Below are 19553 nucleotides of genomic sequence, written 5' to 3'. Positions count from 1 at the left end.
TCTAAAAAAACAGGGGAAAAAATCAATCAGGTTCTTAAAAAGAAGGCTTTTAATTAAAGAAAAGAAAGGTAAAAGAAAAGGAAAAAAAAACCCTCTGGGATACAGCATACCAGCTAATCTCACAGACAATAGATTTAAAACACAGGATGTTCCCCTGGGCAAAAACTTTAATACACACAAGAATACCCAATTTGATAATTCCCCTAATTGCACAAAGAGAAGTTACAAAAGAAAATAAACATAAACCTATTTATTCCTTTCTAAAACTTACTACTCTGATAAGAGGCTGGTTCCTTGATCTTTTCCACTCTGGCTGAAACTGAAACTGACTCTAAACAAAGGAAACTTCCCTCCTTCCTTTTGAAACATCTTGTTCCCTCATTGGTTCCTCTGGTCAGGTGTCAGCTAGGCTAGGTGAACTTCTTAACCCTTTACAGGTAAAAGAGGCATTAACTCTTAACTATCTGTTTATGACAACTCTTCTAGTAAAGTCAATGGGAGTTTGGCTATTGACTTCAAGGACCCAATCTCACACCGTTGTTGTGGGGTAAATGGGGAGACCTTCTGTTCTAATCTGGTCATTAGGTGACAGTTAACATTAATAGAAATGAGAGACTGTGATTTGCCATATCATGTACTAATTTGAATCTTGGGAGTTTGAAATAATAGCTAAGATGTGGAAAATTGTGAGTTTTTTCATGCTAACTTTTTTTCCAGTGATGTTTTTTGTGTGTGTGGGGAGGAATCTCATGAAATGGAGTTTTGCCATTAAAATCATGCAGCTGTGAATTTTTGTATGTTCATGTGATCCTTTGCTTGAACAAGGATAAATTTTGACATGAAATTTGAATGGATCAGAACAATTATATTTGTAATAGTGGACAGCTTTCTGTCTTGCATTTCTAAAATGCTCTCACTTCAAACATTTTCAGTTTTGTTAAGAAATTTTCACAGAAAGTTGTCCAGCACAATGAAAGATGGCATTTTAACTTTGTATGAGAAGGTGTTAAACTTATGATACTGAGGAAAATATGATCAGTAGCATCTAAGGTCATGATTGATCGTGCCATGATCTTTGCATGATGCAACCATGTTCACAGTAATGATGCTAAACATGGGCTTAAAATTTGAAGGATTGGGGACTAAAACCTTCAAACCCATGAAAAAATTATATATTGAGACTTCTTCTATACATGGAAGCATGATTTTAAGTTGTGTGTTTGTGAGGAAGAGCTGTATTACAGATTTTTCTCTCTGTGGGGCTATGTTCTAAACATATGTTTTCTAAGAGAATAATTATCCTGAAATAGAACACTTGACATACTACATGTGGGATGTAGAATAATCAAGCAATATAAGTTTGTAAATGTGAAGTTGTTGTGAACATATGCATGTCTTTATTGCATTGTGAAGTACAAGTCTGAAGATGAAGTGCCTCCAGCATCCAAGAAGTGTAGGTGTCTTATTAAATTAACAGGTCCTGACATATTTAACTCTTTTATTAAATAGTTGTACAGTTTTCCTAATGTAAGCATAAACATGATGTGTTTTCACTCCAATTTTCCTTCCTCTCCTCTATAATTTTACTTTATCCTCCTGGTGTAGTGAGTTATAAACAGGTCAATCCATTAAAAGATAAGATCACAGTATTTTTGGCTTCCCAGAATCCATTAAAGGATAATATCATTTGTTTTGTCTGCTTCTTGGAGAAATCAGCTTTCCTCATTTATATACTTTTAATAAAAGATATGACTTTTAGAAAGAAGGGAAGTAAGACAACAAGATTTTAGGATGTGGGAGGGAAAATATTTTTTTTTAAAAAAGCAGATTTAAAAGCATACTGCTAACTCCCAGGTTGAAGGAGCTCTTTAAATCTAGGTACTAAGACTTGATATTGAAGTATATAAAATAGGAAGAGTATATTGACCATGGCTGTACAGGATGAATAGTCAAACAGTACTCACTAAACTTCCAGGTCAAATCCTCAGCTGTTGAATTGCAAATGAAATCACTGGAGCTACAGAAATTGATGCCAGTTGGATCTGGTCTCCAAAGTCCAGTCCCAGCATGACTTGGTCTTCTACAAAGTGGGGTAGACCATCTAGAGTGGGCCCTTCTGTAATAGTTCCAGAGTTCTGGATAGGAAGACATCACAAACCATCAGAGTAGTATTTATGATCCTTTTATTACATGCTACAGATTGAAACTGAATTTGGCTCTGTTGAACTGTTCTTTCTCTTGCAAACGTTCACTGGTTATCTGTTTTTGTAGGGTTATTCACAGTGTTTGAACTACTGACACTGAGTGTGATGACGTTGAGTGTCACTCGTACTGGACTGCTGCACAGCTAAACTAGTTGCCGCACAACTAAAACAAGACTATGTGGGTGGAACACATTTTCTCCCTGGTCCTCTTTATGCTGACACAGTAAAATACTGTAGCCTCTGCTAGAGTAAATTGCAGCTATGTTTCCAGCAGAAAACCAGACTTGAAGAAAAGTTTAAGTATAGATGAAATGGTGCTCTGGAAAGGTTAAGATCAATAAAACTAAGGAGAGCTGGATGTGGTGGAGGAAGGCACAATACAGCTTTCCCACTAAGTTCTATCAGTGTAAAAGATCTGTGGCACAACAACATTCCCAGTCCTTCAGTCTCTCTCAAGCAAAGACTTGAACTCTCATTGAGTTCTGCAGTGGGTTTTGTGGTTATCTACTAGAGATTAAGTCCTTGTCTACAATAGACATTTTCCCCCTAAAATTTTCCTCCAGTGCTGCTCCACCAGTAGTAGAAGTGGGAGGTCTAATGTAGACAAGATGCCAGTGACCACTGGCATTTTAACCACCATATCATCTAGACCCACTGTGAGCTAGTTCAGATGCCACAGGGATTAAAAAAAAAAACCTGGCAGTTTCTCTGCTACAGCTCCTGTTGTTACCTGTTGAGGTATCCAGGTGGAAAATTCTGTGGAGAAGAGGCCAGTGGAGATCTTTTATAAAAAGATCTCCAAACCTTCTTTCATCTCTGTGCAAAGTAAGATTTGATTCCATGTCTCCTGAAAGATAGCTACTTTTTAATCAGGCAAAATGTTCAGTGATATTGGAGGGCCTGATTTTCACAATTGGTCACGTCTAATTGCGCACCTAATTTGTGCATCCATGGTTGCATACACAAATGGCCATTTGCCAACCCAAACAGATGCCTAACCAGTCATTTTCAATAGATTCATTGTGCACATACAACTGTGATTGCATTTTTGTGCATCTAATTTTTAAAATCTGTGTCTTAACTTTTCAGAGTACAGTAGTATCTTACAGAAAAAGGATCAGAGTTATCTCTACTGCCAGAGTGAGGCATTTCCTGTCCATGTTCACTGGATTGCAGGATAAGTGTACAATTTGTGTCAAGGTTGTATGGTTATCTGCAAATTTAATTCAAAGAGTCCCATAAATGTCAAGACACAGGCTGTCTGGTCCCACTGAGACTGAAAATCATCCAGTTGCATGGGAAAAAATATTGTACATACTTTCTTGAATTTAATGAGAGAATCTGCTTTATCAAGCAAATGAAGAAAAACATCTTTCTGTCAAAATTATTGGTGGCCCCATTAATTTACTGAACTGAAAACTGCACAGTAACTTCAGAAGTATAGTACAAAATCTACTGGGAAAGGTCTCACTTTGCTATCTTGTGAAAAGCCTGGGTCTTGGCTTCTGGAAGAAAATGGGACAGGACAAAAGCAGTGGATTCTGAAATCTCCACCCAGTTCACTTCCCTTTTGGGGTGATCCTTCTCTCTCCACGAGCTCGCTGCCCCTTTGGGCTGGACCCAGTTCCTGCCACTGAGCAGGTGAACTGATGACAAAGAAACCAAACAAGCCCAAGAGGCGAGGGCCCTCAGCTGTTGTGCTGGGCTCAGTCCCGTGTGCTGCAGTGGTGAGAGCTGGGGCCCAGAATGGCTCTGGGGCAGGCCCCTTGGCAGCCTTGTGGGGAGGAGCACCAGGAGGAAAGGGCCTGCCAACTGGGCCTGGGGTTGGATTTGTCCCAGCCTTTCCCTGGGGTGTCCTCGGGAAGCCTGAATCCCCCAGTGCCCCTCCCCAGCGCCCCTGCCCAGCTTCACCCTTAGTGACAAGGGGCACACTCTCTGGGAAGGGCAGACCTGTGGGAGCTGTACCCTGCATGGTGCAGGGATCCTGCTTGAGCTCTCTGCCCTCTTAGCGCCCTGTTGGTCCTCTCCCTAGCACTCCCTCCAGCCCCTCCTTGGGGCAGACCTGGGCTTCTAACCCTGTGCTCCTGCCCAAGAGTTGGGCCAGGAGGCCATGGTCAGACAGGAATACTGCAACAGCAGCCTCAGCCACTCTGCCACCATTTACCCCTAAGTCCTCCTGGCTGGAGGGAGTGGAGACAGAGACCCCATCTGTCCTAGACTTGAAGCCCCTCCAAGTTACCTTGGCTCTAGGAAGCTATCCGAGCGAGGCAGGCGCTCTGGTGTTGGCGCATCCAGCAGGGCAAGACCCCCTCTCCAGCACACCCACCTGGGTCAATGTGGGGAATGGGGGCAGCCTTGCACCCTGGGGCCCCAGATGGAGTGGGGGTTTGACCTGGGCTGGGGATGCACACTTGGCTCAGTGTCTGAGTGGCCCCTGATCCTCTCCTCCCGTGGGGCTCTGGCTGCCAAAGGGACATGGACAGGGGATACCCACAAGAGGGAGGCAGGCAGGCAGAGTGGCACCTGTCCCATGAGGGTCTGACCGGTTCCCCACTCCAGCCCATTGGCTTTTGTGGGAGCCTGCCACAGCGTCCCATAACATGTGCACCCACAATGCCTTGCCCGCTCCTGTCCCTGGCACTCCAAGCTACGGGGCTATGCCTGCTGATCTGATCTGATCGAGCTGGGGGGACTGAACCCACTCTAACTCTAGCCACTTGCTGCCTATGCATGTCGGGGATAAGTGAGAGCAAAAATATGAATCCAAACCCAGACATAGTCTTTGAAATTGTAGCATTTACAACTGCCATCGACAGCACTGCAGTCTTCATCTTTATAATAACGAAAGTGAAGGGTTTTCACATTGAAATCTTTTGCCCTTTAATCCAGAAGGTCAATTTCTTTTAGATAAGCTCCATGATTCCAGCTAAATTATTGTAAAGAGCTTCAGACCAGGAGTTGTTATAACAGATTATGAAAGACACATTTCTATGGCAGAGTGAGCACCAATAGGGAAGGGAGGCTGGGGCAGCCTGGCGGACAGATCTCTATGTTATGCTGACAGTGTTATTTAGATGTTCACGGCAGCATTACAAAGCTGCAGATGTAGTCATGTGTCTGACATTCAGTCCCTGGGGACTCAGCAGGCGGTCGCAAGAAGAAAATCATAAATTCTCTCTGTTTCTTTTTATCCTACCATAATATTTGGAGGAATCTTTAACATACACAGTGCAGGGGTGTTCAGCAAGGAGCTCAGCCTGCTATTCTATTACTTTATTTATTATACATGAAAAATCCCACTGCGTCTAAGGTCTCTATTGTAAGAGTGTCCTGGCAGACCAACATGGAGTCATGTTACAGCCTGCTGTCTCTTCTCATTGCAATACTAATCAGATTCACTGATTATTAAAGGGCACCTGGCAGGGCTTCTAGTAACCATTGTTGTTGTCATTTTTAAGGGGTTTATATGTTGGCTATCAAAATTTGCTCTCTGGCTGAGCTACTTATATATCATTTAGCTGTCTATGTGGCTTTAAAGAGGTCTTTAAAATGTAAATGGCTGAAAAGCATGGCTGAAAGGCAGCGCCTGCACATGTTGAAGAACTCCACACTTAGATATACCATGGTGACCAGGTGCTTTATGAATGCCTAGATATTTAGCCTTACCCATACAACACAGAGATTCAAATGCCCATTGATGTGAGTGGGATTTGGGTTACTATTCCATAGAGTATTTTCAATGCTCCAGGCGCATTAATCACTGCCCTTTTGGGATAGAAAATCAGAATGAAATTGAAGTGTGTGTGTGTGTGTGTGTGTGTTTTTGCAGGTTACACTCACAAAGACTAACACTGACTTCTTTGGGCCTTTTTCAAAGGGATACTGAGAGACAAGCTGCCAGTCTATTTTACCGAGTTAATATTGTGGCTGTTCAGATCAGATATAAAACTGTTGACTTCTGCATTTGAAAAGGGAATTCCCTGACAGCATCAGGGGAATTCTTGTCTCAACCAGTTGTCTAGTATCAGAGTTTATAGTAAGAGAAGATGCTACAGAATGAGAGGTCATCTGGATGCTTAATATAAAAAGGGCACCATATTGAGTAGTGTGGTCTAGGTACTGGGGTGAAATCCTGGCCCCACTGAAGTCAATGACAAAACTCCCGTTGCCTGGAATGGGATCAGGAATTCACCTTTGGGTTCTAGTCCAGGCTCTGCCATCAACTTGGCAAGTCAGTTCTCTGTGTTTCCCCTTTTGTCCTTTGTGTGACTCGTCAATTTAGATTGAGACATTTGGATCAGGGACTGACTCTTATGTGTTTTTACAGTGCACACCACAACACTGTAATACAAATAGTAGAATCCTCCTACTCCCTGCCAGATAGATCATCTTAAAAAATTAACTGGTTCTTAATGTACGTCTTTTTTAAAATGTAGATTATTTAGCATATAAACAGGCACTGATTGAGTTGCTTAGCGGATTGCTTAAACTCTCTTGAATCTTCATGTAGTTAGCAGGTGTAGGTGTACTTGGACTCTGAAAATCTTGTTCTGTCAGGTTCTAAAGGATTACCATATTGGGTTTATCTGTAGAGGAAAAGTTCACAATAGTTGTCAACATATTTTATTGAACTTTATGTATCATCACAATATCAGGTTCTTAGTGTGTCTGGTGTTGCGTTTTTATTGTGCATTAACCTAGATGATGCTTTTGGGACCAAGGTATCATGTCAATGGGTGGTGAGAATCCTGCTGTGTCTAGAATTCTGCAAAAGCTTGGTGGGGAGGTAAGTGCAGTTTATAAACCTCTGGTAATAGTTGAAACCCTCAAGTTGGAACTAGGAATTGAAATTGGTTAGGTAAGGTAACTATCATGTGAGAGCTGGAAGCATCTAGCAAACAGCTGAAAATGCGGCAAGGCAAAAGCTTAATTGAAATAGATCGAGGACAGAGTTCTTTCTCACACTAAGTACCACTGAGGATGGAGAAGCTAGTTTACCTGGTTGTTGCTGGTTCCGAGAAATTATGGGCGATTTGGAGTCTCATGACCATTTGAAAGCAGCAGTTATTATATGGTTATATAGGATCCTTTGATTATCAGACAGCTGCACCCAGTGAGAAAAATCATTGTGTTTTAGGAAAGTGAGTTCTATTATTTCAGTTTTAGTTCAGACAGAGGGATTAAGTGGAACTACTTTATTTAAAGGCAACTGGAAATAAATTCACTTGGCACACGGAGCATATTTACCTTAGTTTTCAAGAAAGTAAGTAAGGGGGAGCAACAGTCATCCTGGCTTCGCAGAGAGAGAGATTAAAAGTGTGTTAGCAGAGAAGAAAAGTCTTTTTATAAAAAATTGACTAGCAGGAGGATGGAAGAAGGGAAGTCTGGGTTCAGTGAGTTACCTAGAGCATGCAAGAGTATTAATCCCCGAACCAAAAACGCAAGGACAGCAGAGTGGCTGAAAGCACTAGGAAGTACAGCAAATTAGGGTTTTAATATTATAATGCTGAGCAACAAATAATCAGAAAACTTAATCAGCAACAATGCAAAGCCTAATCTTTTGCACCCTTGCTAAAGGCTTTTGGGTTCTGTGTATATATTAACCACCAGAGATCTACACTTGTTGTTGTATCACGGAGAAGAAATATCATACCTGAAGGGGGTGGGTGGACAGAAGACACTGTACACATATTTAGAAAATAGGCCTAGGATGGTCTGTGTAGACCTCTCAGGGGTCATATTATAGCTCTGTTTTCATGGCTGCACAGGACAATAAGGGAAAATAAGATCTTCTATGCCCCTGTGCCACCTCCATGGATCTTGGGTCAAGATACTTGGGAATAAGGAGGCACTGTGTGTCTGCTGCTCCCCTCCTGAGCAGGAAGGATGGAAAGTGGGCATGATCTTGGCTTTGGCCCCCAGGCACAAGCCAACCTATCTAAACTGGCTCAATGTAAGTAATTTGCTCCTGGTAAGGCATCTCTGAGGCTAACTTCCTTCACTGAGTTGCTTCTGAGGCAGTATTACCAACCCCCAGCTTTCAAAACTCATGGGTTAGGTCACAAAAACCATAAGAGAAAAATATTTTTGTGCCTTTTTTATTTGCATCCTTAATTTTTGAACCTTTAGGGTGCACTTTGGTCACATTTTCAAGCTTTTCTCTTCAGACATGCTTTTTTTGTTGTTAAATGAAAGCTGATATTCTCACATAATCACATGCCTCTAAGAGCTGGAGCTTTAAGAAAATCACCAATTATCATGGTCTTGTGATAAAATCATGAGAGTTGGTCACACTGCTGAGGCAATAAGAAGGGCATAAAAATGATTAGGGGTATGGAACAGCTTCCATATGAGGAGAGATTAAAAAGACTGGGACTTTTCAGCCTGGAAAAGAGATGACTAAGAGGGGATATGACAGAAGTCTATAAAACTGAGACTTGTGTGGAGAAAGTAAATAAGGAAATGTTGTTTACTCCTTCACATAACACAAGAACTACGGGTAACCCAATGAAATCAATAGGCATTAGGTTTAAAATAAAAGGAAGTACTTCTTCACACAATACATAGTCAGCCTGTGAAACTCCTTGCCAGAGGATGTTGTGAAGGCCAAAATTATAATAGGGTTCAAAAAAGAGCTAGATAAGTTCATGGAAGATCGGTTCATCAATGGCTATTAGCCAGGATGGTCAGGGATGGAATACCATTCCTGAGTGTCCCTAGCCTCTGTTTGCCAGAAGCTGGGAGTGGATGACAGGGAATGGATCACTTGATGATTGTTTGTTCTGCTCATTCCCTCTGGGACACCTGGTATTGGCCACTGTGCTAGATGGACTATTGGTCTGACCCAATAAGGCCATTTTTACATTCTTAATGCACTTACACTTCAACCCATACACAGGGCAGGCTGTAAATGCACATACCAGTAGATAGGTATTTATATTGAGGAAGAGGATGGGTTTGTTGTCTTCACATTTCTCTTCATGAAACTTCTGGGAACAAGGAAGCACTATTTGTAACATCTTGTGAGGCAAGGATATTTCCTTTCCACTTCAGGAGCTAGTACTTTGAACCATGAGTAATGGAGGGAGGTACTGGAAATCATTACCTCTCTAAGAAACTGGGGAGGACTCAGCTGGCAAGCAAGATCTCTTTGCTTAATAATAAATAAAAGTTAATCAGGCTTGCAAGCCTGAAGCAAGCTTACAGGATAAAAATAAAGCACTAAAACCAACTGACTTAGGAGGTAAGGGTCTTGCAAAAACTGAATATGGAAAACAGGCCAAACCTATCTTAATGGAATTGTGCAAGGGATGAAGTTGGCCCATTTTTAAAAATTAGCCTTTAGTTAGTACAAGCTTTGCTTTGTGAACTCTCTTTTGCACTTCAATCCTTTTTGGGGTGCAGAGAGAAAAGCAATTATGCTCTTATGGGGACTTGTTTCACTAATCTGCTCTTTCCCTTAGTCTTTGAGGGATGAAAGTTACTATTAAACTGTTAAGTATCAGAGGGGTAGCCGTGTTAGTCTGGATCTGTAAAAGCAGCAAAGAATCCTGTGGCACCTTATAGACTAACAGATGTATTGGAGCATGAGCTTTCGCGGGTGAATACTCACTTCGTCGGATGCATTAAAGTGTTGTTTAGCGGCTCACTCCATCAATCTCTGCTTCTCCCTCTCACCCTCTGTCTCATCTACAGTTTGGGAAGCTGGTGGGGAAACAAAACTGGAAGTATAATGTACCACTAACTTTTTTGCCTCCTTAAAGCTGTGTCCACACTACAGCTGCAAATTATGTTCAGTTTGGCTGTTGCTCTCCCTGTTTCTCTAACCAGCATGGAGAGGAACTTTTATCTCCTGAGTACAGTAACTCCTTGCTTGACGTTGTAGTTATGTTCCTGAAAAATGCGACTTTAAGCAAAACGATGTTAAGCGAATCCAATTTCCCCGTAAGAATTAATGTAAATGGGGCGGGGGGGGGGGGTTAGGTTCCAGGGAAAATTTTTTCACCAGACAAAAAACGATATATTATATAGATATACACACAATATACATTTTAAACAAACAATTTAATACTGTTCACAGCCATGATGATTGTGAAGCTTGATTGAGGTGGTGAAGTTAGAGGGTGGGATATTTCCCAGGGAATGCCTTGCTGCTAAATGATGAACTAGCACTCGGCTGAGCCCTCAAGGGTTAACACACTGTTGCTAATGTAGCCTCTCATCAAGGCAGCATGAACAAGAGGGAGGGGGACAGCATAGCAGACAGAGATAGACACACACCTTGTGTGTGGGGGAGAGAGAGAGATGCACACTGCCCTTTTAAGTAAGCTGACCCACTCTTAAGTGCATTGTCTTTTTAAGTGGATCAGGAAGTTGAGACAGCAGCTGCTGCCCCAAGCTCTCTCTGTCTCTCTCCATCTGTGTCCCTTCCCTGCTCTATATGGAGAAGGGGTAAGCGGGGTGCAGGAGCAGGGGGGAGGGGGACACCCTGACATTAGCACCCCCCCTTCACAGCAAGCAGGAGTCTCTGGGAGCAGCTCCAAGGCAGAGGGCAGGAGCAGCAGATGGCAGTGGGGGGAGGGACAGCTGAACTGCTGATTGATAGCCTGCTGGGCGGCTGCAGCACAGGGAACTTAGGGAAGCGGGGAGCTGATATGGGGGCTGCCGGTCCACCATGATTACAAGCCCCCACCAGCTAGCTGCAACAGGCTGCTCTTCCTGCAAGCAGTGGACAAAGCAGGCGGTTGCCAAATGATGTTAGAAGGGAGCATTGCATAACTGTAAACGAGCATGTTCCCTAATTGAACAGCAGCGTAACAATGAAACAACGTTAACGGGGACGACTTTAAGTGAGGAGTTACTGTACTTTGTTAGCCTGATTGTGTTTATAGATGGTTAGGCCTTAATCTGCTCTAACAGTGGGAAATTTGAGAGGAAAGAAGGCAAGTGTAGACTAGGCTTTGGAATGCCCTCTTTTTAGCCTATAACATGCAATAATACAATTATTGGGGGTGGCGGGGGGAGGGGAGGCAGGGGGAGAATCTATCCACGCTAGTCCAGGAAACCAAAATGGAATCAAGTCAAACATATTAAACAAAGATGCTGACAGCTCTGTTGCAACCTTTACCATAGTAAATAACACACTCATTGAAAAGGAGAGTCTGATGCTATGTGTAAAGATTTTACCGTGTCGTTTAATCTGTAAGACGCAAAATGTATGTGTAATGTAAGTATAAGGAGAGATTTTCAAAACTAGCATATAGTCCCACATATATGCACAAAGAGGCACATAGGCAATCATCAATCTGCAAATGATTTAAAAACATTTAGTGTTTAGAAAGGTTTTATATGGAGTTGCCTCTGTTACATTTCCATAAAAGGTAGCACTCTCTTCCTGGCTTAATCACCATCCTGACTTAGATTCCCCTCCCCTCCACACACGTTACAAAGTAATTACATTCAGCAGGCTATCCATGATGTATTGATTCTGTCTTAAATGATGCTGTATGCGTTTCAATGGTGATCTGTAAATGAAATATTTTCTGAGAAGGCCTTAATGTAATAGTCAAAGTCAAGAATCCCTATTAGAGCTATAACTCACCACCTCGGTCTCCCCTCAGCCCAACATTTAAAACTTCACTCTACATCCCTGCCCTTCTCTGTGGGCTGGTCTACACTTCAGCTATGTGAATAGCGTAGCTGAAGTCGAAGTACCTTAGATCGAATTACCTACCGTCCTCACAGCACGGGATCGACGTCCGCGGCTCCCCATGTCGACTCCGCCAGCGCCGTTCACGTTGGTGGAGTTCCAGAGTCGACAGGAGCGCGTTCGGGGATCAATATATCGCGTCTAGATGAGACGTGATATATCGATCCCCGAGAAATCGATTGCTACCCGCCGATACGGCCGGTAGTGAAGACGTACCCTGCAACTAAGTGTTAGATTATTATGAAGTGAATATGATGGAAGACACTAGCTATAGGCAGTGTGCTGGAGAGATGAAACTGCCAAATCAAGCGAGAAAGATGACATAAAATGCAACATAAAGTTCTGCTTGTTGTAGATGGGTAGCACTAGCTTGCTGTTCAGTTTGTATTCTCTCGCTGTGCCTCAAAAGTGATATTGAATCTAGAGTGCCTCAGAGCTGTGTTCAGTGCAGCATCTTGGGCAAGATCATCATCTGATGTAAATTAACACAGCTCCACAATGAAGTTTCAACCATTTATACCAGCCAAAGAAGTGGTCCCTCAGGTTCTTCACAGCCTCTAATGGGACATATTGTACCACTGGGAACAAAGCATAACAGATTCTCATGTGAAGTGACTTGCAGTACTAGTGACCCGAGAATCTAAACATAAAAGGGCTACTTTGCCCCCTCAGTGTCTAGCATTGGCCAGACACCTGGGGATTATTTTATTTTGTTATTTGTACTGTTGGTAGCACCTAGGAGTTCCAGTCATGGACCTGTACCCATGGTGCTAAATACCGTACAAACACAGAACAAACAGGGAATCCGAGGTTGGTGATGAGTAGCCTGGGTGCAAAGGCTGAGAGCATAAAAACTGAAGGCAATTCAGTATCTGATTTTCTCCCCGCCTCCAATCCTCAGGGCTCCCTGGCTGGGGTTGAATCCAGGCAGCAGAGAAGAATAAAGTCACTCGATAGCTCTCTATAAGCTTCTGGCCAGGTATAACATTATTGGATTAAAATCTGACCATGCAAATCATTGTTGCTACCACTGTTACATAATTGCAACAAATCTTATACAAAGTGTGCCAAGAAAGTGTCAATAGAAAGGGTTAAGCAGCTCGCAGGCTAAATGGCCCAGAGTCAACCTTTAGATAGATGTTAGAAAAGTATGTGAATGGTAATTAGGTCCCTGCCATGCTAGATAGGCTAGAATTTTGAAATGCAAACCTATATTGTTAAAGAATTGGAGGTGATACTAACTGTATGTGTTTACCTGTATCTTGTTAGATGTTAGACAGGAACTGTCTGTTTACATGGCTGTCACTATAGCAATTGATTCCAAGATCAAAAGGGAATATTAACATTTAGATGACTCTTGGGTGAAATAGTATCATTGTCTATATGTCTCTTTAAAGTTTGTGATAAACTGCTTAATGGATAAATTACCTTACGTTAATCTGCATAGTTAATTGCCAGTGGTACTTAGGAAATAGATCTACTTCAAAGTTTCCATAATTGCCTATCATTTGCCTAAGGACTCCATGCTTTCAAAAGAAGGCCTGGAACTGTATAGAAACCCTTGGGTCCTGATACTTTTTATCTCAGATCTGCTTGATGCTTCATGCAGGGGAAGCTCAAGTCGTAAGATTAAGATCTCCAGTCCTGTCCGGATCACTCTGAATATGAACATTGGACTATAACTGTGGACTAATTCTGAGAGAACTCTTTGCAACTACAAAGCTCACCATCTCTGCTATGAATCTGATCTCAAAACTGTATTCATATCTGTATGTATACTGATCTTTTAACCAATTCTTTTTTTTAAAATAAATTTTAGTTTAATTAATAAGAATTGTCTGTAAGCGTGTATTTGGGTAAGATCTGAAATATTCCTTAACCTGGGAGGTAATGTGTCCAATCCCTTGGGATTGGTAGAACTTTCTTATATGAGGAATAAGATTTACAGTAATCCCCATCATATTTGACTTGGGTGTCTGGCTGGAGGCCTAAGGTTGGGTTGTTTTAAGGGAACTGTGTTGTTGGCTTCTGGGTAGGGTGACCAGATATCCCGATTTTATAGGGACAGTCCCGATTTTTGGGTCTTTTTCTTATATAGGCTCCTATTACCTCCTACCCCCGTCCCAATGTTTCACACTTGCTGTCTGGTCACTCTACTTCTGGGTAACCAGTAAGGTATTACAGAAGCTGTTTTGTGTTGATTTGGTAAATCTAAGTATTGGAATATCCACCAGCTTTGGGGATTTTCTGCTCCATTCTTTGCAGTTGACCCTAACTGAGTAACTATAGTGTGGCTCTCTGGGACCCCAGTCATACCAGGTGACCACTTTTGTGCAGCCTTTCCATGTAATGGTCCCTGCTTCAGCATCTCTTGAGTTCCATGGAGAAGGGTTTAATAAGGTCTCAAATACTTGTTATTGATCTAATGATGGAATTTCAGTGGTTCATAATGTAACTGAAGTGTTTGGACAGCTAGTTAGTTTAAGGCTTGTTGTAGAGTTACCAGTGAGCAGGTGAACTTTGGTGAGGGGCAGCGTCAGCATCCAGAGGAGTATGGAGGGTGGGGACAGTAATTGGTGGGCTAGGGAGCCACCCTAGGGAATGGAAGCAGTGAGGGGAGGTGAAAGGAGAGAGGTGATTGGTGGATGGGAAAGAAGGTGGAGATATGACTGTGGATGAAGTGCACCTCTTTCTCAGATGTTGGCGTGTATTGTTGTTGATATATGATATAGTATTGAAGAGTACACATGTGTGCGCACACACACACACACACACACACACAACCATGTCATAATAATGTTAAGGGTCTGATAAATCTTGTGTTACACATATTTACTTTTAAAGATGAATCATTTGACTTTGTCCAGAAATATAGCAGCATGGCAGTATTGTAGAAACAATGGAATGATAAAACCATATGCTTCTGAAAGAGCTTTTACAGCCCATTGGATCAAGGATTTCCAGTAGGTTTATAGTAATTATCATCATTTGGGATTTTTATGAGAAATCTTATTTATTAGGACAGGATCACAATTTGATTTCTACTCTTGCCTTCTCAGGCAATACATTAGGCAGAGAGGGCAAAACTGTACATTGGAAGACATCTAAGATGGTTGATGTTTGTATCCTGACAGAGAGTGGGACTGTCAGTAATAGATATGGGTGTGAAAAAATAAAATCATGTGGGCTGTCATGTTCCTGCCACCTGGGAAATAAACTGGTCAGTCCTAGCAATCCTGCTGTGGAAGGAACTGTCTGAGAAGGAAATTACATTTTGGGTGGGGATAGGATTGCAGACCCACCCAGCTGTAGAAAACTCTCTCTCAAAACTGGCTACCTCACTGCCCAAAGGTAGCTCTTGCTAAGGGGGGAATTCACCAAATCTGCTGATTTTTGAAGTCTTCTTCCATTCACATTGGAGAGAGGAGCAAACTTTTCTCTTGCTCCTGAAGACTGCTCCTGCCAATGGGAGATCCTGTCCTGAAGGGTGATGGACATATGCTGATAGATGATTTCCATCTCTGATTTCTATGATACTGTGATTCTCTGTCAATGAAAGGACCACAATGAAATAGCTTTGAATTACAAGTACTGTTGAACATAATGAGATTTAGACTTCAGATTTATTTGGGTCATTTTCTGGTGCTATAAAATATAACTCAATGAAACATGGAGAAATTCCTCTAATAGAGCAAGCCATTAATTTTGTTTCCTACACATTTTGCTATTTATGTTTCAAGTGCTTAACCCACTAGGACCTTGGTGACAATTCTGGGTTACATGTGAGCGAGTGAGTGACATTTACAGCAGAGCATCTGCTTCCTCAAAGGAATTCAGCTTGAGTTTATTTGCTTTCTATAGTTCTTTGATTTTCAGGGCAAGCAGCTGCCGTCTCCCTGAGCTGAGACATCTCAGATAATGGGCAAATTGACAGGCAACACAAATCCATATAATAGTTTAATTCCAAATAGGAGACCCACTTAGCTTTAGAACTAGGTTGTTATGCTTTTTTGTAGCCTCCTTTCTTGTTTTTTTCCTTAATTGTTCCTCATCGCCTAAACACATCAAGGTCAGTTTTAAGCATAATGAAACCGAAGATGAATTGTAAAACAGCATTATGCTTTTTAAATTGATATTACCATGTTAATATATGACTGTTTGCGTGAGCTAGTGGGTAGTGTGTCCATTGTCATAAGCCATCTACAGAAAAATCAAAACAAAATGTTTAATAGAACTGTTACGTTAAAAAATCTTTATACATATTCTAGTGCATTTTGTCATGTAGGCCAAATCCTCAATGTATACTTTTTCTGATATTGTCTTAACTAACCCTTACTGGCAGCTTCTGCAGAGTAAATGTTGCTCTGTGGTTCTGATAGGAGTGATTCATAATCTTTTTTGACTGGGCTATTCAATTTCCCGATAACAAAGTAGATCAAATCTGAGACCTTTACTTCAAAGGGAGTCCTGTAAACCACCAATTCTTCTACATGTGACTATTCCAGAAATAATGCTTGTATACAAATCCATCATATTAACAGGCACATTACATCAGGCAAGCAGGGTGATGTACTATGGATGATAAATGTATGGTACAATATAGTGGTTTTGTACTGTGCAAAGCACAGGTATTCAATATCTCTGCATTCCCTAAATGTAGAATTAGTTAAAGGAGCAATAAAATTAAATAGTTTAATTTACTCATACTATTTTTATAGGAAGGATGAAAAATGATTTATATTAATCTTACTGAACCGATTTCACCCTGGATTTACGCTAGCCCCTTTAGAAACCCAGGTATAAGGCTCTGAGGATTGATAGCCCTCTAGTCATGTGGCTATGATTGCAGAAAATGGCAGCAGCTTCATTTGTGTGACCGCGGGGATAGGGGGATAACACCACAAATAAAGTGGGAGGCTCTTGTTGGAAAGGCAAGGGCAGCTAAGAAACATGTTGGTTTCCAGTTCCTTCAGCAGCCTTCACTGGTAGGGCTTCTAGCACCAGCTGTGACCAGAAGCTGTCTCCCTCTCCTCCAACAGAAAATCCCTGAGCGAGTGACCATGAGAAACCCCCCTGCTTCCCTCTGTGGGAATGAAGGCCCAGTTGGAACACAGTATGTAATTTCCACTCCCTTTGGCAGTTCTGGTGAGTCTGGTCGGTCACAGAAGACTAAATGGTCACACAGATTTTTCCATAGGCCCAAATAGGAAAAAATAAGCTGCATTTTCCCCTATCTCCAAGTCTTGTGGTGCCTGCCATTTATAATGTGAGTATGATGGTCTTGCTGTCACTCAAATGTCACTCAGTTTTCCTTCAGTCCAGATTTTCCATCATTGATGGAAGTGACTGAAGATCAGGATCTTGCCTGATTAAATTGTGTGTGTGTAGCCTAAGTTGAAAAAACAAACACCACATGTCTGTTCAACCGATTTGCTGAATCAACAGGAAATCACTTGATTTTTTTTTTAGCACTCTAGTAAAGGAATCTTGTTCTATTGACAAGTTCTGCATGAGTTTTCAGTGCGATACTTCTCTGTCTGCATCAGTTCTTCCTCCTTCTCCCATCTGCCACCCGCTTAGTCTAGGGTAAGGAAACCATATCCTGTCAAAACAAAGCACCAGATAGAAAGTGGGAAAGACTTCTGAGATGAGTTTTTTTGAAGAGACCATTTAGTGGCATTAAAAGAGCTTCATGTAATCAGTGATTTTTTTTTTTATGGTAGCATCCAGAGGACCCAACAGAGATTGAGGCTCAATTGTTCAAACACATAATAAGAGGCATCCCCTAACCTGGAAAGCTTACAGTCTAAATAGACAAGACAAACAAAGGATGGGAGGCAAAACAGAGGCACAGAGAGCCAAAGTGACTTGTTCCATGTCATGCAGAACATCAGTGTCAGAAGTGAAAATACAACCTAGGTCAATACAACCTAGGTCTCCCTACTCCCAGGTTAGTACCCAATGTGCTAGATCACAATCTTTACAGTGGAAATAGTGTTGCTATCGTTCATTGCATTGGGTTGTAAATACCTGTTAAATTAAATGTCAAGAGTTTTAATAAGAGATTTCCTTGTAGCACTGAAGAATAAGAAAATACGGAATGAAAGTTCCATAATCTAGACACACACTTTAAACCCTCAGTAAACTGCTACATCTGAGTGTATATTATAGAAATTTTAATTTTCTTAACATTGATTTTGTTTTGAAATATATTGTTCAAGGGTAAATATATTCATAAATTTAAAGTCTTCCACTTTTACCTACCTTGTGAGTCTATTGACATCTGCTACTTTATTTTGAGCTGTGCGGATACACATTTGCACACTTTGCATGATCAGTCAAAACCTAAGAAAGTTGTAGGGTTAACTATCAAAGATGTCAATGCACTCATCTTTGACCTTCAGAGTTGGAAGCTCAAATTCTGCAATGGTCATAAGTAGAAATGAATTTATTGGTTTCATCGTAATCTCTAATAGACATTTATCTGTGTCCTTAATTGACCACAAAATATGATGCAATTAGTAGTCTGTGCCAGTATAAAATTTAGGATTGGAGAATTTTAGAATTGTTTTAGCAGGTTCTGTTTGAGATACCAAAGCAGTTTGTGTGGTGGCATGCATAGTGTTTAGTGATACTAGCATCATTTCATGCTTTAAGCCTGAGATCAGATTTTGAGGGGATTATTTGGGCTGTCAGGAATCTTGACAGGTGCTGTGGCTGCAAGTTCTGCAGCTTAAAATATTGAATTGGATTGTCAGATGGGTTCTTCTTGCAGGCCTCAAAAAAAAAAAGTTCAAATTATTATTTTCTTACTTCAGAAAAATTATTGTACTGCTCCCCTCTTTGCAATGGCTGACAAAACCTGAGGTTCATTCACTTCTTATCCAGTCAGCAGTCATTAACAATTTGTAACTTCAAGTAATTTGTTGTTGATCGCCTCCAAAACCAGTGAACAATCATTAGTGATGACATTAGAAAGGGGATGGAGGCATATACTAACCACATTACTTTTCTTGCTTAAATGTTTCTGATTTTATTTCTTCACTAAGTAATTTTAGAGATTTAGGCCAAGATTTTCAGAAGTGACTAATGATGTTGAGTGCCTCAATTTTTGAATGCCTCATCTCAGACACTGTCTCTACAAATCAGGCCTTGTTATGGTGTCTCAGACTGGGTCTCCAAAACCACTAGTCACTGTTTAAACTTTTGGCTGTATAAGCTTTATTTTCAGTATTCTGATTATAAAGAGCAATAATGTGGCAATTCCTCTCAGCTGTTTTTTATTCTAGGTCCACATTTGCCACCATCAGACCCCTCATATTATTACTAGCTCTGCAGTATTTTAAATAATTTACTATAGAGACACTGGTCTGTGGAACTGAAGTTATAGAAATTGATCCTTCAGAATCCTTCAGTTCTCCAAAAAGGGCCATATTTTCGGAGATTTTTGTACCCACCCTACACATACTCACATCATCTATCATTTGAAAGCATATTTTATGTACATTTGGGAAAGGTATGATGTGGAGCTGTCAGGTGGTGCTATAAGCCTGTAGGTGAGGTGAAACAATGGTACCCAAATTGAGAATGTGTCCTTTTTTCTGCATAGTTCCAGAAACACTCCAACATGACCATGACTA

The 19553-nt window shown here is 41.3% G+C and overlaps 1 protein-coding gene across 11 annotated transcripts in view; it reads left to right on the top strand.

Moving 5' to 3' along the window:
* The window catches only part of SERGEF (secretion regulating guanine nucleotide exchange factor), a 257753-nt gene that overhangs the window by 153785 nt on the left and 84415 nt on the right, over nucleotides 1-19553 (top strand). For 2 of the 11 annotated variants that reach the window (XM_039536456.1, XM_039536449.1), the window contains one exon: nucleotides 17637-17829. The exons of 4 other annotated variants lie outside the window; for them this stretch is intronic. In XM_039536456.1, coding sequence (XP_039392390.1) covers nucleotides 17637-17662 — 26 coding nt within the window. In that variant the 3' untranslated portion in view covers nucleotides 17663-17829. Of the gene's footprint in view, nucleotides 1-1413; nucleotides 1454-2271; nucleotides 2359-3293; nucleotides 3407-16952; nucleotides 16979-17636; nucleotides 17830-19553 lie in introns of those variants that run through there. 5 more of the 11 variants (XM_039536457.1, XM_039536447.1, XM_039536452.1 and 2 more) reach the window with 5 other exon arrangements.

Source organism: Mauremys reevesii, linkage group 4 (genome assembly GCF_016161935.1).
Source record: "Mauremys reevesii isolate NIE-2019 linkage group 4, ASM1616193v1, whole genome shotgun sequence".
NCBI classification, from domain to species: Eukaryota; Metazoa; Chordata; order Testudines; family Geoemydidae; genus Mauremys; species Mauremys reevesii.
The sequence above is the reverse complement of the archived record's forward strand: the minus strand, read 5'-3'. Positions and strand labels throughout refer to the sequence as shown.